We start from the raw sequence: 23,841 nt of genomic DNA on the forward strand, positions 1-23,841 counted from the left end.
GTGAAAACAAAACTGTCGCCACAAGCCAAAATTTGTGTCTTTAAGTCCTTCATTTTGAATCAGAACCTTCACATCACTCAAAATCAGTAGAGGGAGGTGCATAAAGAAAGCTGTGTATGGCACTTAGTTTTTGCCTCCTGGCTGAGATATCAGCCAAGTTAGGGAAATATTCTATTGTTGCTCACCTATGTCTGACGCAATGGATCAGCACACCCTCTAAATTACATAACAAGCACTGAAGAGTGTCATAACAGCAAAAAAGATTTACATTGACATTTTAAGAAGAAATGATTGTTGATTTTCTGTGTATTCCATGACCAGAAATGCATGGCAACACCAGCACACTGTCAGTATTTTAGAGACCCTCCAAAAGTAATACTTTTGGGATTGCTAATGTCTTATGAAGAGGGGTAAGGCTTGTTTATGTGCACATCATGATTCTCTGCTACAGAATGTTTGTATTTATTTTACTTCATCATCAGTTCGCTCCAATTAACTAAAACTGCTTGCTTCTCATGCATTCAAATGATGGCCTCCAATAGATATTTCTCCCGACCATAGCCACAAAAGGCTCAGTAGTCAAGAAATAGTATTTTCCTTTTTTACCAATTTCTGTATAAAATGACACCCATTATCCAAAAAATGCAGTGGCCCGTGGAGTAAAAGTAAACACAATTCAGACAACAGGATCTCGTGCTACTTTGACGTGGAACACTAAGAGTGAGGTGAATTGCAGTCTCAGCAGTCCTGAGAAGACTGTTTTGCGTGTGTAGCATTTTGTTATGTTTTTTTTTTTTTTTTTACAAAGAAGCAGTATTAGGACATGGTCAAACTCCTGAAACTGACGTTAATGATTCCCATAGCAAGTGTTTCGGCTAAAAGTCTATTGTCATGGTTTAAAAAAATGTAAAATGTTAAAATATATCAGCAGAACAAAACACATGTTGGCAAGAAAGATGGATGAACCAGGCAACCCTTCTTTGATTGACTGATTTATTTTTTCATTGCAAAAGTGTAATTTTCACAGATTATTCATTTATATTATTTTAATAATTTGTTTATTCATTCATTTTGTCGCAGCATTAAAGTCCCTTTTAAAGGTGATTGTAGTCTGCATAGTAATGACCAAACATAATTCAGATGGAAATATCCAATACAAATACCAGTACTGTCAAATTCTTGATTACATATTCATACGCAGTTGTCAGTAACAGAAATTACTCACTGAGAGACACTTTCCAAAAGAGAAAACAGATAATGTGAATGACAATCAACAATAAGAACACCTTAAAATTCATCCGTCATTATTTCCTTCATCATTAAGATTAGTCTCCATCTATATATTCTACCTATTCACTAGAAGAATCCGTAGAAACACAAAGATTTTGATTCTGAAAACTAGTATCGACCAATCACATTTGAGGAGGCTTTGGTTACTTGCCTGTGAAGTTTGTGTAACGAGGAAGCAGATAAGGAAAAAAACGTCAGCCATCTTGCGATGACTCAGCGTTTTAAATTTTCCATTGTTTGCATTGAAACAATAATCAGCACATGGAACTATGAGTAATTCAGATGTATCCTGACTACACCCCATGCACACACTGGCTATTGTTACGAGAAACTAACTTAGCAGACTATGGCTGATGGATTCCCAGACTAAATTGATATCATAGAGGCTTGAATATAATACTTGACGGAGAGGGCAGTTACCCAGACTTAGTTTTGAAAGAAAACATGTCAGAGTGACAGTATAATAATTTACATGTAAAAAACTTGATCAGTCAGTGACTACATGTAACTATTGTCACCGAAAAGGTTCCTATTGGTGGTCAAAATAATTTCCTTCATTTAAAAACAAATGTAAAAAAAAGACAAACGCTAAATTACTGCAACTTCAATATCCATGACTGAACTGATGGCACCCAATCAGTAATCAGCCCCAAAACCTTAAGTTGCTGCTTGCCCTGATATAAAATATAGCTTCCTCAAAGTCTTGGCGGATAAAGACTGCTGAAACTAATGAATTTGTTGTGATATCTACAAAGTCTGAGCTTGCTTGCTTACATGTACCCTCCCATTGATCTCAACTACTCTAACACAGGGCCATGTAACCTCAAGAAGATTAGCCGTCAGCCTGCTGTTCCCACAGCTGGTCAATGGCCTTTCTCCTGGTCTGTTACCGTGCCCTTGTTAGAATCTCTTATATTAATGCGAAAATCCCTCAACTAAAAAAAATCTACCACTCCCCAAGACACCACTGGGAAGCATATTTTTTTTGTCCCAATTAGTTCATAGTTCAACTGAGGAGATGACAGGAACTTCATTATTAAGGTTAAGCTGGTATAAAGTAGGTGCCCTCAATTTTGACTTTGCTTTCTATTTAAATGAACCCTTTATCTCTCAAGCAGATCACAAACAGCCTAATGAATCATTTACAACATCCTCATGCAGCTATTTTTCAGAAATGACATCACAAACATTTTAGAATAAACCTAATGAGCTTCAACCTTACAAACATCGATACAGGGAAATGCAGGTGATGCAAATACACTGCTTTTCATATTGAGGAAATTGTTTGAGGAAGCAGTGAGACACACCAAAAGTGCCATGTGCTTATCAGAAGATCACTCTTTCCTTGTACATGCAGATTCATGAATAGACTGACTGTGTATTGTCAGCGTCAGTGAGTACCATACAAAAATGTCGTTAAGTGAAGTCATGTATACTAGATCATACTAGTTTTCTACTTTCTATACAAAGTCCACGTGTTTGCACTTTGCTGTTCTTCTTTAAGTTTACTTAACTGAACCGATTAATGTTGGATTCAATCTTACGAAAGGTGCTCTGCATTGTGTGTTATAATGAATCTTGTATGAGAAAATTAAACCAGGCTGCGCTGTGTGGAGTCCATTAGCTCGATAGAAGTGCACGGTGAAAGTCATGACATTCGTAACACACTTTACTATAGGAAAACTTTTTTCTTTTTGTACAAATATAACTAGTGCTATTTGAACCAATAAATAATTAGATCCATCCATCCATTATCTATACCGCTGAATCCGTCGATCGGGTCGCGGGTGGGCTGGAGCCTATCCCAGCAGTCAATGGGCGAGAGGCGGGGTACACCCTGGACAGGCCACCAGTCCATCGCAGTAAATAATTAGATTTTTTTTCTAAATTCAAACAATCAATATATGTAAAAACAATAGAATAGTGGCTATCATTTCTTTTGCCGATCAATGAGTTCCCCTGAAGTTCCATGTTCAAAGTGCATGGGTGATAAAAGATAAATAAAAAAAACCTGCACCAACATCTCCATCAATCATTCTGTGAATATAAAACAAACAAACAAGAAAGGATCATTTGTTTGTTTGAAGACTCTTTTTATAAAAGTGTAACACATGTATAAAATCTTCATGCCCAAGACCCTGAACTCAGAGGCATCCATTTGTTTGTGATGGAGAAAAAAAGCACCATGTAGCCTGAACCATTGTATAGACAAAGACATGCTTTATGAGCTTGTGTGAATGTAATAGTATTTGTATTGTAAAGGTGCTTTGAGTGGTCAACTAGTCTGGAAAAGCTCTGTATAAGTACAATCAATTTAGCATTTAGATTCATTGATACATCGAACTGAGTCTCATGCTCCCCCCTTGCATGCTAACTTAGCTCTCTGTTAAGTTATGAGTTGCACGATTTAGCAATGTTTATAACTCAGTGATAGAAAGCTATCATGCTTAAAGACTTCATTCATAATGATCTCAGTTTTCTTGTATTACATATAAGAGGAATACTGTACCTGCATTTGTTTATATATCCAGTCAATAAAGTAGGTGACATTGCCATAGACTCCTGGTTTGTTCTTTAAAGCGCATCCAATCCCCCAGCTGGTGTCCCCTGCCAGCCACCATACATCTCCTACCTTAACCACCAGGGGCCCACCACTGTCACCCTGCAGCACACAGGACAAATAAATATCTCAGGCTGGTGGATACTAAGAAACCCATAACCGTAAACGTATAATAGTGGATGTGTGCCATCCAGATTAATTTTACAGGGAAGATCTTGTTATTTCTGAGCAAAACAATGCCAAACCACTGTCTGCACATCTTACAACAGCATGGCTCAGTAGTAAAAAAAAAAAGTCCAGGTGCTGAGCTGGCCTGCCTGCAGTCCACAACAGTGCCCATTAAAAACAGATTAAGGAGGCTGCAAAGTGTTGAGGAACTGGAATCCTGCAGCATGTAAAAACTTGAAAAAGGTTTACTTTGAAATCAACAGCTAATGGTTTCCATATTTGCAAATCTTTTTAAAAAGAGATTGTACAAATTTATTTATTTTTTTTTTTTAAGATAACTGTAGAGTTGAAATGAACATTTCCCACTTATTTGGAAACAGGGCTGTAGCTGTCTAAGGTTAAGGGAGATAAACTGAAACTTGGACTAACCTGGCAGGTGTCGACCCCTCCTTGCAGTTTGCCTGCACAGATCATGGTCTTAGTCACTTGCCCATGTAACACCTGATCTGCATTACAGGTTTCTCTGCTGTAAATTGTCACCTGGGCTTGGTTTAATATGTCAGGTGATGGTCCTGAGAAAAAAACAAGGTTATGCAATGAGTTGACTCAAAAAGCACTCTTCCATTACTTGTATTTGAAACTGATGTCTGAAACATTTGAACAAATGATCTACAGAGAGAAAAGAGTTTGAAAGTAAACAGTATTTGGTACATTGGATAGATTGTCTGAGCTCACCAGATGAGCGCAACGCTCCCCATCCTGTAATCCAAGCTTGACTTCCGGCAGAAAAGGGCATGCCAGCATTGGGGAGACACACTGGCCTTACTCTTGCTGATAAATTAACATGTATGGGTGTTAAATGTTGTCACATCGTCACATCATTCAATGCATGAAATATGAATTTAAAGAACAAGCACTTACTAGAAAAAGTCAGAGGTTCCCTGAGCTTTAGTAGAGCAATGTCATTGTCACTACCGTCTGAATCATACTTTTCATGATTGATAATTCTTTCAACTGCTGTGCCGAGACCTATTTGTGACAACCTCACATCACCAGAAGATACCCTCCACAACGAAGGACTGTTGTACCTGCCATGAAAGAAAGAATGAGGTGAAATCAAAACATTAGACAAAAGATAGTTGGTCCTGCACAGTATCACAAGTAAAATGAAATGTACAAGGATCTGAGATTATACCCCCATCTGCTTACTTTGAATGACACATAACACGGGGGCATTAATCAGAAAAACTCGGGCAGAGAGTAACCATAAATTAATCACTGTGCCAGTAAAGCACAAAACACTGATAACTGACAAGAAAGTCATTACGCTGGAAATGTGTGTTAGGTTGGTCAGACTACAAGTACGTCTTAAAGACATAAAGACCTGGATGACTCAGAAATTTCTGCTTCTAATTTCAGACAAAACTGAGTCATTATCTTTGGACCTTGGAATTGTCTCGCTATATAATTACTCTAAATGGCATTTCCTTGGCTTCTGGTACTACAGTGAGGAACCTTGGAGTTATTGTTTACCAGAATTTATCATTTGACGCACATATAAAGCAGGTTTCTAGGACTGCCTTCTTTCATCTTCGGAATATCGCCAAAATTAGGGAACATTCCTTCTCAGAGTGATGCAGGAAAACTAGTCCATGCATTTGTTACTTCAAGATTGGACTACTGTAATTCTTTATTATTGAGCTATCCCACAAATTCTCTAAAAAACCTCCAGCTGATCCAAAATGCTGCAGCCAGAATTCTGATCAGAACAAATAGGAGAGATAATTTTTCTCCAGTTTTAGCTTCTCTTCAATGGCTCCCTGTTAAATTCAGAATAGAATTTAAAATTCTTCTCCTCACATATAAAGCTCTTAAGGACCAAGCTCCATCATATCTTAAAGATCGTATTGTTACATATTATGTTTCTCTCCACAATCGCCTCATGCACGCTCAGGACGGGGGATTGGACCGAAGAGAAGTTTCGGTGCAATCTGTTGGTTTCCTTAGCTTGGAAATTGTTTTCAACAGTGTCACACCAAGCCATATTTAGATTAGTGTTCATATAGAACAGGAAAGCAAGGTGAGAGTAGAATCTCACTTTTGGAAGCAGTGTGCTGCAGACAGGATCCAGTATGGGCTGATGATGGAGCCTCCACAGATATGTTTAGAAGAAATCTGGAGGCTGACCTGCCATGGCCATGCTCCGTTCACGGCCTCAGTGCCACCCACAATGCGACTGCTGGGACCTCCTGAACTCCTGCCACATCCTAAGCGTTAGAAGTCCAAAAAAAAAAAAAAGAATATTAAAGTCATGTTTCTTGAATATTTGGCCCTGTTATCCACATGAAGTACCACTATCTGGCTGGCTAGATTTATCTCACTGAACAGTTGGAACCAATCATATAAGTATCTGGTGCAATTATTCCCAGTTAAAAGAGGAGCTTACCAATACATTGAAGTGTGACAGCGCTTGCTGAACACTGGAGGCTACACAGGCAAGGAAGAAATAAAAAAATTTAAAAAACACAATTGCCATTACTATACTGTATGAAATGAACCATCCGGTCATGGGTAAGGGTGCATACCTGGGAGTGAGCTGTGACTGTAATAGTAATCCAGGGTCACTTCCAGACTTTAGCTTCATGTATCCATTAGAGGCCATAGAACCAGGACTGATTTGGCTGTAGGCAACATAATCCTGCCTGTGAGACACATGTAAGGTAAGGTAATGTAATGTTACCATGCAATTTTTAGAGATACAAATAAAAGTAGTAATCTTACTTAAAGGAAAGAAGAAATGTTTAATCTTTTGCTTCATGTAGTTTGGTAATTCAACCATCTTTTACGGCATTTTGACTGGGATGCCCAAACGTTTGCATATTGCTCTACCTTTAATTGCACATTAATGCAGAAATTATTGACTTTCAGCTGTTTATCTATAGACTTGTAATGCTAAATAAAAAGAAAGTAAACATTGAATGTTTTTTTAATCAAGGCATGTAGCATCGGCATGAACTGGCTTAGAAAATCTATTGTTTGTGTCGAATGTGTTCTGTTTTAGAAAGCTGATGTGAGACAAGACAGGTCTAGAAGACAATCAGCACCTGCTGTAGCCTATCTGCTGACACACAGTTTTCCCATAGTTGTCATCCCAGTTGTCAGCACACACGGGCATCCATGCCTGCTTGTTTGCTGAGTAGCTCTCCAGTATTAAACTGGTCCCGTGGAGACGAACTGTGCAGCAAAAAGAGCAATATGTTTTTAAAAAAAGGCCCAAATACAATACTTAAGGTGAGTGTGAGGAACATTGAGGTGTCGATTTGTCTTACAACACTGAGATTCATCCTCGCCATTCGAGCAGTCCCGGACTCCATTACACCACTGGGAGTGGCTCAGACACTTCCCACCAGGTCCACACGACATTCCCAGTAAACACTGATAGTAGACTACAAACATACATATACTAATAATTAACAACACATACAACCATGTCACAAATTTGATAATGTCCTGATAAGCTAAACCGAATTGGAAGAGTGTGTCTCAGTTTCAAAGGTCTTTAATGGAACGTACGGAAGTACCAGAGCAAGAGGCCGATCACTGCCAGGGTAACAACCACACACAAGCATGCGCAGAGGCCATACTTCCAGTGACATTTCCTTGTTCCTGAGGGACAAAAAATAAATAAAAAATCAAGTTAGTCTCAAGTTTCACATCACAAAGCTAAAGTAAATTGTATAATGTATCATTCTTATCCCAAGTCCACAAACAAACAGAGGTTTGTGCATAAAGTCTATCTTTCTGACAGTTAAGCTCCTAAAGGAAGTGAGAACGGGGTTTCTGTAGTCCTACGGGAATGGCAGCCACACAACAAATAAGGAAAAGTGGGGCACAATAGAGGACGGATTATGAGGAACCTTCATCTAAAAAGAGGACACTGAATGAAACAGCTTTACTTTTTTTAAAGGTGAACCATTAGGTTTGTTGCCTTCGCTTTAATCTTCAAATAGACCCAAGGATATTAGGTGTCCATTGGGGTTTTTGTTCTTTTATTCTGGCATGTAAATTATTCTGATAATGGGGATTAAAGTACTCAGTTACACAACTGAAAAAAACACAAAAAAACTTGGAAAGCTCAAGATTAGTTTCATCCAAAGCAATCGCTTTAAGATGTTTTCGAACATTAGCTATTTTGGTTATCAATACTTAGATTGGGTTAGTCTAAACTATGACTGGACTACACTGAACAGGGGTGAACTCAACTTCCTTTAAAAGATAAGCGAAACTTTCTCATCAAAGTTAAAGTGCAAATAAGTTTGTGATTCTGTCAACATGTTTTCACTCATCTGATTCGTCGGTGACTTGAAAGTTACTCTTAGTCCAAAGCTGTCATACCCTGCAGTATCACTTCATTAAAGGTTTGTGGTAAATCAAAAACAGCAGCACCTGTCTTTTGTCGCGGATAATGTGCTTCTCCAGGTGTTGTAGTGCTGTGGGTGTTGATGGTTTGGGGATAGCCAACATTGTGGCTGGGGGTCGTTTGTGGGAAGGAAGGGTAAATATACTGGGAGCTATACGGAGCAGGTCTCTCTGCTTCGTGCTGAAACCCGCGGTTTTCATAGACAGGGCTATTCACCTGGAGAGAAGAGAGAAGAAAAGAAAAGAAAAAGCCGAGTTAATTTGCTGTGCTTTACTATCAGAGTCTGAGTTAATCAGATCATTTACATGAGTTCACAATAGTCAATAATTTCAGTAAAAGAAAGAATATTACATATAGAATGTATAGAAATAACAACTGTGCGTATTTAAAGAGGTTATCTCTGTGTGACACATACTTTATTGTTGTACATAGTGAAACTGGTCTGCCTGCCTTGGAGGGACTTTGTCAAACCTGGAAAATGTTATAATAATTTAGTTCAATACAAAGAAAAAATAAGCCAAGCAACAATCGTAAGTATTGATTAATGGATATGGTACATTGAATTAAATAGATACAGTAGTTGTTTTAAAACTGCTCACACTTACCAGAGTACGGGCTTGCTTGCTGAAGTATGGCACGATCTTTCGTCTAACTTTAAAGATCTAAAAAGAATTCCATCAGTGCTCCGTCTGTGTGTCCTCTTCTTGGTTCTCTCTTTGCCACATGTTTACTCCCAATGTAATCAACAGCCCAAGACCACACCTTTTTCACTGTGCACACAAATGGGTCTGAAAAAAATCCCATGAGAAAACATGGACAGACACTGCATTTATGACTTAAATAATTTCCTTTCTGTTAACTGAGAGGTTTCCAGATATGGTGAATTATGAGGAAACAATTGGAGAGAAACCATGTTGTGACTCTGAAATGATTTTAGGGATAGAAAACCTTTCTTAGGAATTCAGTTCAGCAGTATTTTTCATATCATTACTTACACATATCACTATACAATATACTTTTTTTCTATAATTTCAGTATAGGTTTTTTAATATAATGGGCCATGATATTTTGTGTATTCCAGTAAGGAAAGGTGCCTCGACCAGTCCTTCTAAGAAAGACTGAGAAAGTCAACAGTACATTGACTGTGTAATGAAAATATCTAATGAAAGATAAAAAGAATAATAGATCGAGCTTTTCAGAATGCAATGTATTTCTCAAGAGAAGCACTCCCTGGGTTTAATCAGTAACTTTATAATATGAGAGTGAGTAGGCTTGAAAACACTACTGAACCAAAGGACTTTCAAACCCTGTTAAAATGTAACTCAACATTTGGATGAGTTAACCAGCAGAGAAAGAGAGGAATGACACATGACATGCATCCAGTGAGGCAATGAACCTGCAAAGTGTGTCACTGAGTACGATAAGATTACCCTCCCTGTAAACTGCATTCAAATTGAAGTGAAACTGAGGGGAGGGGTGAAAATGAACTGTACTCGACTATATTAAGTCTCAACTCCTGTAAACAATTTGGTTTCAGTGTAGCTGAGCTGGTAAGTGTTTCCAGCCACTTCTGTATTAATGCTTCAGACTCAACAGCCCCCGTCAGGTTTAAGAATCCATCTTAAAATCACTCTTTGTGCCACGACTGAATGAAGAACTCACAATTTCAAAGAGACAAATGTTCATACTATTGGTGTAGATTCAAACAAGTAACAATTGTTAGTTTTTTACTTATTTCTTCAGCAAAATAGCTGAGACTTGGTCACAACTTAGGAATGAGGTTTGGGGAAATGGACATTGGGCCTGATTGTTGCCCACATTCTTAATCAATCATCCACTTGCTATTCAGACTGTTTTCCCACCTGTTTTTTAAAAGATGGCTGGTCCAGATATTCTGGCTTTCCTTTTTTTCACTGAGTTTCCCCTCCTACTTTAAACATGTGACTGTCCAACAGCTTTTAAAGAAGCCTAGACTGGTCCTGGACTGGTTTGTTTCTTCTCTCTTGAACAGGTCCTCATCCTAGATCATTGGAAATGTCTCTTCCTCATGTGCACTCTTCTTGGACCTCTTCTGTTTGACTTGTATATGCTCCCTTTGGGTCAGATGTTGCAGAATTTTAACATCAATTATCACAGTTATGCAGACAATACACAACTTTATGTGTCTCTGTCACCGGACGACTGCAGCCCAGCAGACGTACTGTGTCAGTGTCTGGAGGAATTAAACACCTGGATGAGAGAGAATGTTCTGCATTTAAATGAAGACAAAACTGAGATCATTCTGTTTAGTTTTAGTTTATTTAGTCAGGGACCATGTGCAAAGTACATTAATGACAAAAGTAAAAAGATGACCTGCACCAGATTGTAGCTTAGCAGCTAATTTCCATCTGCAGTCCCTGGGCAGGTTAGAAACATAAAATACAATAAAATAGAAGCAGTCACTCAGGCAAAGACCACACACTCACACACACACATACACACACAACATAAAAAGATTATCATATGCAAATGCTCAGCAAAATGTCAAAACAGTCATGTGCAAATCTATTAGTGGTGACAAGACTGATTACATAAAAGCCATTGGTTCACTTCACGTGAAAAGGTATAGAAATTTGCTATGTTTTTTATGTGGGTGGGAAAGGTATTCCATTGCTTAGTTGCTCAAAAAGAAAAAGCAGATTGTGCAAATGCAGTGCGCCGACTTGGGAGGCTACAGTTTCCCCTGCTGGTAGATCTAGTTGCTCTGCTTGTGCGTTCAGAGCAAGGATGGATGAAGGTTTTCAGAGGTGGTGGAGCGGTATTGTGGATAATTTTGTGCATGAGGCGTATATTAGAATATAGGATGAGGTTGTCAAAGCTGAGCAAGTTATACTTGTCCAGTATGACACAGTGGTGAAATTGAGAAGGACGTCTGTCCAAAACTTTAAGAGCTTGTTTGTAAAGTGATGCAATTGATTTCATGGCAGTCTTGGTAGCCTGAGACCAGCTTGACATACAGTAGTGTAAATGAGACATTATCATGGCATTTACATAGGTCTTTGCAGCATCAACAGTTAGGGAATTGTCTCAATAGTCTCAAATTTGCTATGCTGTATTTCACAGTGTTGCCCAGTTTTTTAATGTGTTTCTTAAAAGTAAGAGTGGAGTCTAAAGTCACTCCCAAATATTTAAACTCATCAACATTTTTTTACGATTCTCCACTTACATATATATTTGGTACAGACTTTAGTTTACATCTGTTTTTAAAAAACATGGTGACAGTTTTATCAGTATTAAGTGTAAGACAAGAATTGGTCAACCACTTGGTAACCTTAGTGAGAGTTTGTGTAGTGTGTTTGCAACTTGTTCTGAGTCTTTGCCATGTGTGAACAATACTGTATCATCAGCATATATCAATATTTCCACACCATCACATACTGATGGGAGGTCATTGATGTATGCGCTGAACAGAAGTGGCCCCAAAATGGAACCTTGCGGTACCCCCATAGAGCATGTTCTGAGGGATGATGTTTCATCCTTCATCCTGACACACTGGGAACGATTTAAAAGATAAGACTCAATCCAATACAATACACTTGGAGACAACTGAAAGCTAGCTAATTTGGAGAGGAGTACTGGGTGGTTTACAGTGTCAAATCCCTTTCGCAGATCTAAAAACACTGCACCCACTACTCCTCCCTTGTCCAGATTTGCCTTGATGTGCTCAATAAAAAAAACAACATGCAGCGTCAGTAGAGTGGTTAGCTCTAAATCCAAACTGCATGGGGTGTAATAAATTTCTTTCATTGAAGTGTGCTATTAACTGTTCTGACACTGTTTTTTCAAGCACCTTAGAAATTGCTGGTAGTATACTTATTGGCCTATAATTTGTAACATTCTGTCTATCCCCTGCTTTGAAGATTGGAGTTACTATTGCTGTTTTAAGAGTATTGGGGAAAACGTTTTCCTCCAATGATCTGTTTACAAAGTACATAATGGGAATAGATAAAACATCCTTAAAGTTTTTCAGTATTCTGTTTGGTAGCAAAGAGAAGAGGGTCAGCGTTGGTAAATATCTTGAGACTCGGGACCTTACAATCACTGACCAAGTCGGTAACCTCGGAGTGTTGATAGACTCAGATCTGACTTTCAGCAGCCACATCAAAGCTGTCACCAAGGCAGCTTTTTACCATCTCAGAAACATCAACAGAATTAAAGGTTTCCTCTCCCAAAAAGACCAGGAGAAACTCATCCATGCATTCATCTCCAGTAGACTCCATTACTGTAACGCTCTTTTAACTGGACTTCTCAAAAAGAGCATTAAACATCTGCAGCTCATCCAGAACGCGGCTGGTAGAGTTTTAACCCGGACTAAGAGATCTGAACACATCACACCAGTTTTAAAATCTTTACACTGGCTTCCAGTCAGTCACAGAATAGATTTTAAAAGCCTGCTGATGGTTTACAAATCCCAGAACGGTTTAGGCCCAAAATACATCTGTGATATGTTCAGAGAATATAAACCTAGCAGAGCTCTTAGATCCAAGGACTCAGGCCAGCTGGTCCAGTCCAGAGTCCAGACTAAACATGGAGAAGCAGCATTTAGCTGTTATGCTGCAAACAAGTGGAACAAACTGCCAGTGGAGATTAAACTTTCACGGCAACAGTGAGGAGTTTGGCATCCTGGCTGGAGTTATGCAGGGGGACACACTAGCCCCCTTCCTCTTCATCATAGTCCTTGATTATGCGCTCAGGAAGGCAATCAGTGGGAGAGAGCAGGAACTTGGCTTCACACTATCTCCAAGGAGGTCGAGTCGATACCCCGCAGTGGTCCTCACAGACCTTGACTTTGCGGATGACATCAGTTTGCTCTCCGACAACATGGAACAAGCACAAACACTACTGAACAGGGTAGAGCTAGAGTGCGCCAAGGTTGGCCTCAGGCTAAACGCCAAGAAAACTGAGGTCATCACCTACAACACTCCACCGGAACATCAACCTCTGACTACAGCAGGAGGCACTGTGCTGAAAGAAGTCAACGAGTTCAAATACCTGGGCTCATGGGTCAACTCAACTGAGCAAGATCTAAAAGTGAGGAAGGCACTTGCATGGAGGGCCCTGAACGGTATGGCCAGTGTGTGGAACTCCAATCTCCCCCGTCAAATATAACTCAGCTTCTTCTACGCGACAGTAAAGTCCGTTCTCCTTTATGGCTCGTGAATGCTGGACCCTGAAGCCAACCCTAGAGAAGTCCCTTGATGGGTGCTACACCAGGATCCTGCGTGCAGTGCTTAACATCAGTAAGAGTGCACATGTAACCAACAAAATCCTGTATGAGGGAATACCAAGGGTGAGCGATAAGATTGCTGTAAGGAGAATGGGACTTGCAGGACATTGCCAAAGGCACCCAGAACTGCCAGCCAGCAAACTGGTGCTGTGGGAACCATCAAGTGGGTGCCGGTTAAGAGGACGTCCCACACTAACATATGTGGACATACTCAAGAAGGACGCAGGAGTCCAGAGTACCAGCGAACTGAAAAGATGGATGGAGAATCGGGAAGACTAGAAGCAACGATGGAAGGCTCGTCTGAGGACGACCTAGAGAGAGAAATGTAGACATTTTTAAATCGAGGTTAAAAACATTTATTTTCTCATGTGTCTATGCATGAAATCTGCACGGTATGGACTGTTGCTTGTTTTTAAATTAATTTAAATTATTTCATTTGTTTTCTCTTTATATTCCTTTATGTATTTTTAACTTACACTCCTGCTGCAATGCTTTTGTTTTATGTAAATCACTTTGAATTGTTTTGTACATGAAATGTGCTATACAAATAAATTTGACTTTGACTTTGACTTCTCTTGTGGTATCCCAAGGAATCCATTTTGGGACCATTCCTATTTACCGTATACATGATTCTTCTTTACCCAGTCTTGTGTGCACATAATATTGATTTCAACTGCTATGGCAGATTATACACTATTATATATCCCACTAAATCCCATTAATTCAAAAATTGTTCAAACTTTATCCTGCAGCTTAAAATCACTCCCACTTGCCTCAGCATTCGTGATATTTGCCATCTTTCTTCAAGACTTGGTGCCTTCTTCCATATTACACGTAAAGAGGTGTGAAATTAAGGTGTCATTTTGGATTCTGAATTGATTTGCTGAAACGCTACAGTTCTGTTTTGTACAATCGAGGTGGCTAGATTAGGCCTTCCTTCTTCGCAGCCCAACTAGCGCAGGTAATCCATGATTTTATACTGTCCTAACTGCAGAAATGCAATTGACTTTAAGTCAAATGCGCAGACTTCATCTGACACAGAATGGTGCTGCCGGCCAAATAAGACAGACAGACAAGCCTGGTGTCCACTTACAAACATCGTCTTGAAACTCATTTTGATCTAATGGCCTTTTTAGCTCCTTGAAATTGCTGATATTTTGTTTTGTTCTGGATTTTTAATACTCATATATTATCTGCAAATCTGTTGTTACCGTGTTTTTGAAGAGTGCTCTATTAATAGTGTGTCAAACGTCTTCAATGAGTGAAAAGAAAACATACAGCCAACATGCAGTGCCAAGTGTTAATTACAGTATGAATTTGACTCATTTCTACACATGGTCAAATTTTTACTTACAGAAACATGACATTTCATTGCAAAGTGCTCAACTATACATAACTGCTATGTTACTTGAATGCAATTGAAATACTAAGGAACTTTACATATATGCGATGATAGAAATAAATCGCACAAATAATTAAATTCTACATTTTTGATAATTTACTTTGTGCTCATATTGCAAAAGCATTTGATTGGCATCCATCTAGGTTCAGTTTTATATAGGCAGGTTTTAATAATTTAGCTCTAATCCTGAATTGGTTTTTCTTTTGGCATTTTTTAACCTCAAAAACCAGCATCTACCAAGTGTCTTGCAGTGAAGCAATGACAAAAAGTAAAATTACGTCAAACTTTCAGCTGGAAAACTCAACTACAGGAGTACCTGCAGCGAGCTAAGATTTATAAAGGGAGTAAAGATATAACTGCTCCTTTAATCACCAATTACTGTGGTTAAAAAGTGCTGCAACCACCGATATTGTACTGAAAGGGCCATATGTGCTCCATAAAATTTGGCTCTGGCATGTTTTACTTACTGGAGTAGAAGATAAACTTCACGTAGCAGTTCAATTGCAGCATCTGGTGGCTACTTTGTAAATTACATCACTGATACAGTAAAAAGGAAGTTGAAGAGGATGAATAACCAAACCACATGTTCATAAAAACTATTTATTCAATTCAGATTTAAATATCAGTTTTTTGCACGACACAATTTGCCAAAAAGGAGTGCATCATTTTGCCAAACAGGAGTGCATGGAAAACTGGAGTGATCATGTCAAGTGAATACAGTCCTACTTTCCTGTTTGATTAAGGCCACTGGATTCAACAGTCTGTACAGTAGCTTGTTTTGTTTTTTTTCATACAGATGTCTAAACCATTTGGAACAAACAGCCTGTCACCACACAATGTAACAGAGAGTGCACCAGAGAAAAAGATGGCTCCTCGATTTTTTTTTTTTTTTTCCTTTTACAACTTCTGGATCACAATAGAAGAAGCTCCACCACCTCCATTGCAGATGCCTGCCAGTCCGTACTGACCCGACTTCAGGTTGTGAACCATGTGGCCCACAATTCTTGCCCCAGACATCCTGAGAAAAGAAAGAAAATGTCAGATTTTCTAACATTTTTGTATATTCCTGGCATGTAAAGAACACAGAAAAATTCTAGCTATGTTTTGACAGTTTCCAAAGTGGCCACAAATTTGTTCGGAGCACATCGAAATTAAGACAAAGTGCCTGTGACACAAACGTTCGTTTCATTGCTGACAACTAGTTGGGATTTTAGTTGGCCCGTGATGATGAGACCCGTGTAAAAAAAAATTTAGTTCAAGCTAACAACGGTTGCCGTGGTGGCGACAACATCACTGGTGCTGTGAAGCTTTACTCAAGCTGAGGTGCTTCTTCAAATTTTGTTTTAACAGAGGCAACGAGTCAGGGCCCTCAAAGTCTTCTGCCTAGTAATCTTTAAAAAAAACTTCAGTAGTGGAATTATTTGGCAAATCCCTGATTTCAACTGAATAAAATGTTTCTGAAGAAATAAACCCCTTGAGGTGGTCCATTCAGTTTGTGCTGGAATGTAAAGGGTTCACTGAAAGAAGCCGGTTTGTCATCCTGTCAGATGATTTTCCAGCTCTGTGTTGCCAAGAATACACGGGAATGTGTTCAGCTCTGCGATTGGTGCGCCCGCTGTAGACAGAGGAAACACGACAGTAATGCACTCTGACGCGTGAAGGACCAACTCGTTCTTTCTTGTTTTGTAGCAACAACCCATTCACATCCTGGATGGGGTCGAAACCATGTCATGGGAAAGGGCCATTAATCCCCTGCTTCCATTTTAAATGTATTTGCACTGTATACAAATACAAACACAGCATTTGTTTGCATACGCTTTACTTTAAGGCTGATTTCTGACTTCTCTGCACACAGTGAACTTGAATAGATTCTGAAATGATTGATTTCAGACTTTCAAACTTCTGCACCAAATCCTAGAATAACTTTTGGATGAAACTGGGTGAATAAAAGATCCTCTTCCCTTCAGTCCAGGCTGCCTGGAAGTTCATATCACCCGCTTACCCGATTGGGTGTCCCAAAGACACGGCCCCCCCGTTGACGTTGACTTTTGCAGGGTCAATATCCAGCATCTTGATGTTGGCCAGCACGACCACACTGAAGGCTTCGTTGATCTCCCACATGGCGATATCCTCCGCCTTCAGCCCAGCTGCAGCCAACGCCTGATACACACACAGCGGAGGTGTTGATGCGCTTCAATAGTCCTTCATGCATTCGCACATGATGTGCATGGCAGACAAAATGCAGCTAAACAATTTTCCAACTCTTTAGACTTTAATGTTAAAAGTTAAACATAATGCAGAATTACATCCTTATACACACCTTTGGTGCTGAATATGCAGGGGCAATGGGAAAGTCAATGGGTGCAACGGCAGCATCAGCAAAAGCTGAAAGAAATGACATCCAACAGTCCCGTAACCATCCAAAAACCATGACAACTGACAGTAAGCGCTTCATGGAGACAAAGCAAATAAACAGTACAGTGTGATGCTTACAGACAATCCTGGCCAGTGGAGTGATGTTGAGTCTCTTCGCAGCGTCTGCTGTCATTAAAACAAGAGCAGCAGCTCCATCGTTCAGCGTGCTGGCGTTGGCTGCAGTGACTGTGCCTAAATTTAAATAAATAAAGTGTTCATTCTCACCACAAAGAATCACAGGCAGCATTTTAATAACATTACTAATTACTTAAAAAGGAAATAAAATGCTATTGTCTTGGGTTCGAGTTGAAAGTAAAAAACTTGAATTATAACAGCAGTACACCCTCAAATAAAAACAATAAAAGTAGCTGGGAAATAAACTTTTACACATTGTGACCAACTGTATCAATAAATAACTTTAAAAAGGACAGAAAATCTGGCTTGTTTTCATTTGCTGGAAGTATGATCTGTTCTGTACTTTTCAATTAAAAAAAAAAAAAAAGGGGGGCCTTAACATTACTCTTAAACTCGGTCCTTACCATTTTCCTTCTGAAACACTGCCTTCAGTTTGGGGACTTTGCTGAAGTCGACCCGCCTCCACTCCTCGTCCTCGGACACCACCACATCAGGTTTACCTACAAAAACCAGAAAAAGATCCTCAGCAGAGCTTTGGGAATCGCTGCAGTCGCCTTCCAAAGAGAAACGTGACAATCTCCCCCCTTGGCCTTACCTCTCTGGGGAATGCTAACTGGTACAATCTCCTTGGCCAGAACCCCGGACTCATATGCCGCTTTGCTGCGCGTGTAGGAGCCGATGGCGAAGGCGTCCTGCTCCTCTCTGGTGATGTTGCACTTCTTGGCTGTGTTTTCCGCACAGTTGCCCTGTGAAAGACAAAAAGCAACAGCGTTGTGATGCCGTAAGAAAATAAAAGCTTCAGAATTTCGCTCGAAGGCAAGGATTGATGATTACCATGTGGAATTTGTTGTAGACATCAGTGAGTCCATCCTTGACGATGAGGTCCTCCATCCTCACTCCTCCATAGGCTGGGGTCTCTCTGCCCATCACATAAGGTACATTGGACATGCTCTCCATGCCTCCCGCCACCATCACATCCTAAAAGCACACAAATATGACTACAAACCATCTCCAAGTTATCCTTCCATAGGTCCACACTACCTGGGGACCTCCAGTGATGAACTGAGCTTTCTATTTGCAGGCACCTCTGCCTGTTGAGCTGTGTGCTTCTGATCTGCTGTTACTAATCCCCATAAACATGCAAAGCATTTGAAGTTTCTCAAATGCAATTCATTTTATGTATTTATTTATTTATTTTTACCCCCCCTCACTGCTCTCTTCTCACCTAAACTGGTCAAAGTAAGAAAGTGCCTGTTGAAAGAGAGTTTTCAGTCGATGTGGGTCAAAATCATCCTTTTGCAGCTGTCGGCAGCTTTATCAGAGATGTGAGGAAATCAAAACATCTTCAATTCCTGGAAATGCAGGTGGATCAGTCTGTGGTATGCATGATCAGACTGCAAACTAATTTTGCTGTATGCTAGCCACGTGCAAGTTAGCATGTATGTCACCGATTTCGTATTCATGTTGAATAAACAAGCACGGGTTATATGCATGTAACGCAATAACTAATGTGACTTGTGGGTTGATTACGTGATTACATCCTGAGACTGTTTGATGAGTGAATTCTCGATTTGAAAAAAATTAAAAAATAAATAAAATTGGGACACCTTAACTCTGAGCATGAATGTGTCCAAAGGGGAGACAAGGTGAAGGAGTGAGGCAAAAGTTGAGATAGGATTGGCCACAATGTTAAGTGGCCTAAGATGATAACGTAGAGCCACAGTACCGACAGAATATACTCTGCACGAGCTATAAAAAGTCATGACAGCCTGAGTAGTTGATATTACCTGATGTCCACACATCAGACTCTGGGCTGCCATCATGATAGACTTCATCCCTGAGGCGCAGACTTTGTTGATGGTTGTTGCTGGAGTGCCGAGTGTCAAGCCTGCCGACACAATCGGTGGCAGAATTTCATTTGCCATACAGCAATATATATATATATATAGTTTCCTTTTGATTATTACTTTAAATCAAATAGAAAAGCTTTGAAAGCTGAGGATACTGCTGGTTGAGGCCCTACTCAATGAGCACAGGTGTGTGACTAGTTTGGTGCTTTTTTTTTTTTTTTTTTTTTAATAAAGAAAATTATTATAACATATGTCAAAATGCAACAGGATGAACATACCTGCACCGAGCAAGGCCTGTCTTGTGGGAGCCTGTCCTTCTCCCGCCTGGAGTACGTTTCCCATGTAAACTTCTTTCACCTCCTCAGGAGCGATTCCTAAACTCAAGAAACATCAAGACAACTCACTGAATATACGCATAGTCTCACGTGATGTTGGCTTATCCATGTTTGCACACGACACAGTCTTGAAGATGATGACCTGTGGAGGTTTCATTGAGCCAAAAACAGAAGAAAACACTTGAGAACGAACAGTCCGAACACACCTGCTTGGTCGATGGCGCCCTTGATGGCAATGGAGCCCAACTTGGTGGCTGGAACTGCAGCCAGGCTGCCTCTGAAGGAGCCCATTGGAGTTCGGACAGCACTGACGATGACGACTTCCTGCGAAGACGTACGGATCATTTTCACATCAAGTGTGGGGTCAAGCCATTACAGCTGTGATGGTGCTGGAGAAGTCCAGTCAGATTACTTACATTAAGCGAAGGGCCAGATGTGTAGGTTCTTGAAAGGTACTTGTGAGCCTACAGTGGAAGATTATCAAATATATTGCATTATTAAGACTTCCTGTCATAGTGTTTACTGGGGTCTCTCAAATGAAAGCTTGAGTTCATACTGAAGCTATTTGACATGGTTTTTCACCAAATAAAAGAAGTTTTGATTTAAACTAGTAACATAAACTATATGTAAGCTATGCTAGAAATAAGGACAGATAAACAGAAAGCAATAAAAGCAATTCAATCATGTAGAACAAGCTGAAGCGCCAGCCAGTGGCTGACATACCCTTTGGGGCTTTTAATATTATGTGTTAGCGAGCAGCTTTTATCGTTATTGTTGGCGTCTTTCTTGTTTTATTGATGGGAAGGTGATGCCACAAAGTCCCAAAAAAAAGCAAAACACAGCACACTGAGCCACCTGCTGGGCTTTTCGGCTGTTTTCAAGCTGTTGCATTATTTTGTCCAAGGACGATCCGCTCACACAAAACGGCTAGCACAGCTGCTCAAAGTTAACTGCGGCCTTGTGTTGTTGGAGCTGCTAAAAACTAGCATTCCTTTGCAAGTATGTGATGTCAAACGATCCCAAGGAGCTTCTCTCTTCCAGTGACACTTACCAGGCGTTTACAGATTTGAGCATGCATGTTTAAAAGTCCACCGGATGACATTTTGGACTGTGACTCGCAAGCAGAACAATCTTCACCTTCAGTCACTTGGCGGAGGGATAAATGCATCAGCCAATCATAGTGGGAGGTGTGTTTCTCTGACGTCAGCGCTGGCGAAGCATTCTGGCTGTTGTAGTTTTGTAGTGGTAATTTCTAGTGATGGGATTTTCGGCTCTTTTTCGAGAGCCGGCTCTTTCGGCTCCTAAACGGCTCCCCATATATATATTTTTTACATAATTAATTAATAGCTTAAACCTAATTTTATAACATTTTGTTTCATTATTGACATTGTTAAGCACTTCTGATGAGTAAAAATGCGGCATAACAATGCTTTACAAATAAAAGTTTTATTATAACCAATTAAATTATCACAAAATAGCACCACTTCCACAAAAATAACTTAAAATAAATTAAACAGTTATAAATACAAACACGCTTGACACGAGGACAGCAGAGGAAAGGAAAAAAGTGGACAAACTTTTTTCAGTGTTTCCCGTCACCTTATTAATTGAAAGCTGCGTGTGATTGGTCAGATGTGTGGAGCACACGCTTGACATGAGGGCAGTGGAGACATTAAGGCACCGACTGAGGAAAAAAACTCTGTCTAGCACTGGCAGAAGCAGAGCAAAACTCGCAAGGAGGGGGAGGGAGAGGGAGAGGGGAGAGACAGCGAGGCACCGAAGTACAAAAAAAACGACGTGGGGAAAAAACTGACGGCTCTGTGGCACTTGCAGAGCACAAGTGCAACAACAGGGAGGCGGAGAGATACTGAAAGAAAAAAAACGGCTCCCATTTTGGAGCCGGTTCCTGTCGTTCACTTGAAAGAGCCAGCTCTTAGAGCCGGATCGTTCGCGACCGACACATCACTAGTAATTTCAATCAACCCCCTTACACAAGTCGTGGCGGCGGAAAAATAGTGGTGAAAATGTGTTTGTGTTTTTCCTTTGAACCCAAAGCCAAAATTTCCACCTCATATATACAAAGATTGTTCTTACACCGTTGGGTAGCAGGTGTAATGTATGAAGCCACAATTTACTTTCTGAAGCCAGTTTGCCGTCTTACTTCAGCGTTCCTTTCAGTGTTTTAATAACCTGATGGAAATGTGAATTCCTTTTCAGCTTTTTGTGTGCTAGGGGAACTCTCAAGCTAGACACTCAATGCTCTCTCATATGATCATAAAATACTTGAATGAACTTTGCAGAAGAGTGGCTCACTCAACAACAGGCTGCTATGACCAGAGGTATAAAGATATGTTTGAAGAGACAGCAGCTATACTCCATCCCTACTTCAGTGAAGTTAGTTTTAAGTTGGATATTCGACAGACATTCGCAAAACACTCCAACATTTCAAGTGCACTCGTATTGCAGACTTTACAGTAAACACACGCGTGTACCAACTTCCTGTTTTCAAAATAAAATAAAATTTAAAAATGTGATATTTAAAGCAGAGATGAGCTACTGTGTATAAAGTTATTGAAAATTATGAACAGATATAAAATGTAAAAATAAAAGGTGTATCTCATGCAGCCAGTGTAGTTACATGATCCCACACTGATTTGGAGTCAATTGATCCCGTTATCTAGAAGCTATTGAGCTAAAATGCTAATATTTACATTTAAAAATTAATAAAAATTATGAACAGAACTAAATTGTAAAAATAAAAGGTGTATCTCATTCAGCCAGTGTAGTTACATGATCCCAAGCTGATTTGGAGTCAATTGATCACATGACCTGGAAGTTCCATCCATCCATCCATTATCTGCCGCTTGTCCGGGGATCGGGTCGCGGGGGCAGCAGCTTAAGCAGAGAAACCCAGACGTCCCTGTCCCCGGCCACTTCCTCCAGCTCTTCTGGGGGGACCCCGAGGTGTTCCCAGGCCAGCCGAGAAACATAGTCTCTCCAACGTGTCCTGGGTCTTCCCCGGGGCCTCCTCCCAGTGGGACGGGCCCGGAACACTTCACCAGAGAGGCGTCCAGGAGGCATCTTAACCAGATGCCCGAGCCACCTCATCTGACTCCTTTCGATGCGGAGGAGCAGCGGTTCTACTCCGAGCCCCTCCCGGATGACCGAGCTTCTCACCCTATCTCTAAGGGAGAGCCCAGACACCCTGCGGAGGAAACTCATTTTGGCCGCTTGTATTCGCGACCTCGTTCTTTCGATCACTACCTACAGCTCGTGACCATAGGTGAGGGTACGAAAATAGATTGACCGGTAAATCGAGAGCTTCGCCTTCTGGCTCAGCTCCTTCTTCACCACGACGGGCCGGTGCAGAGCCCGCATCACTGCAGACGCCGCACCGATCCGTCTGTCAATCTCCTGTTCCATTCGTCCCTCACTCGTGAACAAGACCCCAAGATACTTGAACTCCTTCACTTGGGGAAGGATCTCATTCCCGACCCGGAGAGAGCATTCCACCCTTTTCGGCTGAGGACCATGGTCTCAGATTTGGAGGTGCTGATTCTCATCCCAGCCGCTTCACACTCAGCTGGGAACCGCTCCAGTGAGAGCTGAAGGTCACGGCCCGACGACGCCAACAGAACCGCATCGTCCGCAAAAAGCAGAGACCCGATTCTGAGGTCGCCAAAACGGACCCCCTCAACGCCCTGGCTGCGCCTAGAAATTCTGTCCATAAAAATTATGAACCAAATCGGTGACAAAGGGCAGCCCTGACGGAGTCCAACCCTCACAGGAAACATGTCCGACTTACTGCCGGCAATGCGGACCAAACTCTGACACCGGTCATACAGAGACCGAACAGCCCATATCAAGGAGTCCGGCACTCCATACTCCCGGAGCACCCCCCACAAGAGTCCCCGAGGGACACGGTCGAACGCCTTCTCCAAGTCCACAAAACACATGTAGACCGGTTGGGCGAACTCCCATGCTCCCTCCAGGATCCTGC

At 40.7% G+C, this 23,841-nt stretch overlaps 2 protein-coding genes across 2 annotated transcripts; both read right to left on the reverse strand.

Annotated features, from left to right (window-relative positions):
* Positions 1-2,805: 2,805 nt before the first annotated feature.
* On the reverse strand, positions 2,806-9,154 carry tmprss2 (transmembrane serine protease 2). Its single transcript, XM_075487211.1, has 14 exons — positions 9,044-9,154; positions 8,854-8,909; positions 8,465-8,654; positions 7,592-7,684; positions 7,348-7,464; positions 7,123-7,252; positions 6,604-6,720; positions 6,465-6,505; positions 6,117-6,285; positions 4,940-5,106; positions 4,754-4,849; positions 4,448-4,590; positions 3,800-3,952; positions 2,806-3,327 (listed from the first exon to the last, which is right to left on the reverse strand). The coding sequence occupies exons 2-14, from the start codon at positions 8,866-8,868 to the stop codon at positions 3,319-3,321; spliced, it is 1,440 nt and encodes a 479-aa protein (XP_075343326.1). The 5' UTR covers positions 8,869-8,909; positions 9,044-9,154; the 3' UTR covers positions 2,806-3,318.
* A 6,538-nt stretch (positions 9,155-15,692) lies between these two features.
* On the reverse strand, positions 15,693-21,020 carry acat1 (acetyl-CoA acetyltransferase 1). The gene is made up of 12 exons (XM_075486489.1): positions 20,893-21,020; positions 20,258-20,305; positions 20,048-20,165; positions 19,785-19,880; positions 19,444-19,544; positions 18,491-18,634; positions 18,252-18,402; positions 18,061-18,156; positions 17,600-17,713; positions 17,427-17,491; positions 17,109-17,266; positions 15,693-16,124 (listed from the first exon to the last, which is right to left on the reverse strand). Exons 1-12 carry the CDS (start codon positions 21,007-21,009, stop codon positions 16,004-16,006), a joined length of 1,329 nt encoding a protein of 442 aa, XP_075342604.1. The 5' UTR covers positions 21,010-21,020; the 3' UTR covers positions 15,693-16,003.
* Positions 21,021-23,841: the final 2,821 nt, after the last annotated feature.

This window comes from Odontesthes bonariensis, chromosome 16, assembly GCF_027942865.1.
Source record: "Odontesthes bonariensis isolate fOdoBon6 chromosome 16, fOdoBon6.hap1, whole genome shotgun sequence".
NCBI lineage: Eukaryota > Metazoa > Chordata > Actinopteri > Atheriniformes > Atherinopsidae > Odontesthes > Odontesthes bonariensis.

What these genes read in the sequence shown, in the direction of transcription:
- tmprss2 (XM_075487211.1), bottom strand. An exon ending in GCAGCACACTGCTTCCAAAA is followed by an intron (nt 5,107 to 6,116) that starts GTGAGATTCTAC and finishes CTTTCATGGCAG; the next exon opens with GTACAACAGTCCTTCGTTGT. An exon ending in GAGGGGTCGACACCTGCCAG is followed by an intron (nt 3,953 to 4,447) that starts GTTAGTCCAAGT and finishes TGTGTGCTGCAG; the next exon opens with GGTGACAGTGGTGGGCCCCT.
- acat1 (XM_075486489.1), bottom strand. Translation starts at nt 21,009, where the DNA reads ATGCATTTATCCCTCCGCCAAGTGACTGAAGGTGAAGATTGTTCTGCT. An exon ending in GGGCGCCATCGACCAAGCAG is followed by an intron (nt 19,881 to 20,047) that starts GTGTGTTCGGAC and finishes TCTTGAGTTTAG; the next exon opens with GAATCGCTCCTGAGGAGGTG. An exon ending in CTGCATATTCAGCACCAAAG is followed by an intron (nt 17,267 to 17,426) that starts GTGTGTATAAGG and finishes TGTGTGTATCAG; the next exon opens with GCGTTGGCTGCAGCTGGGCT.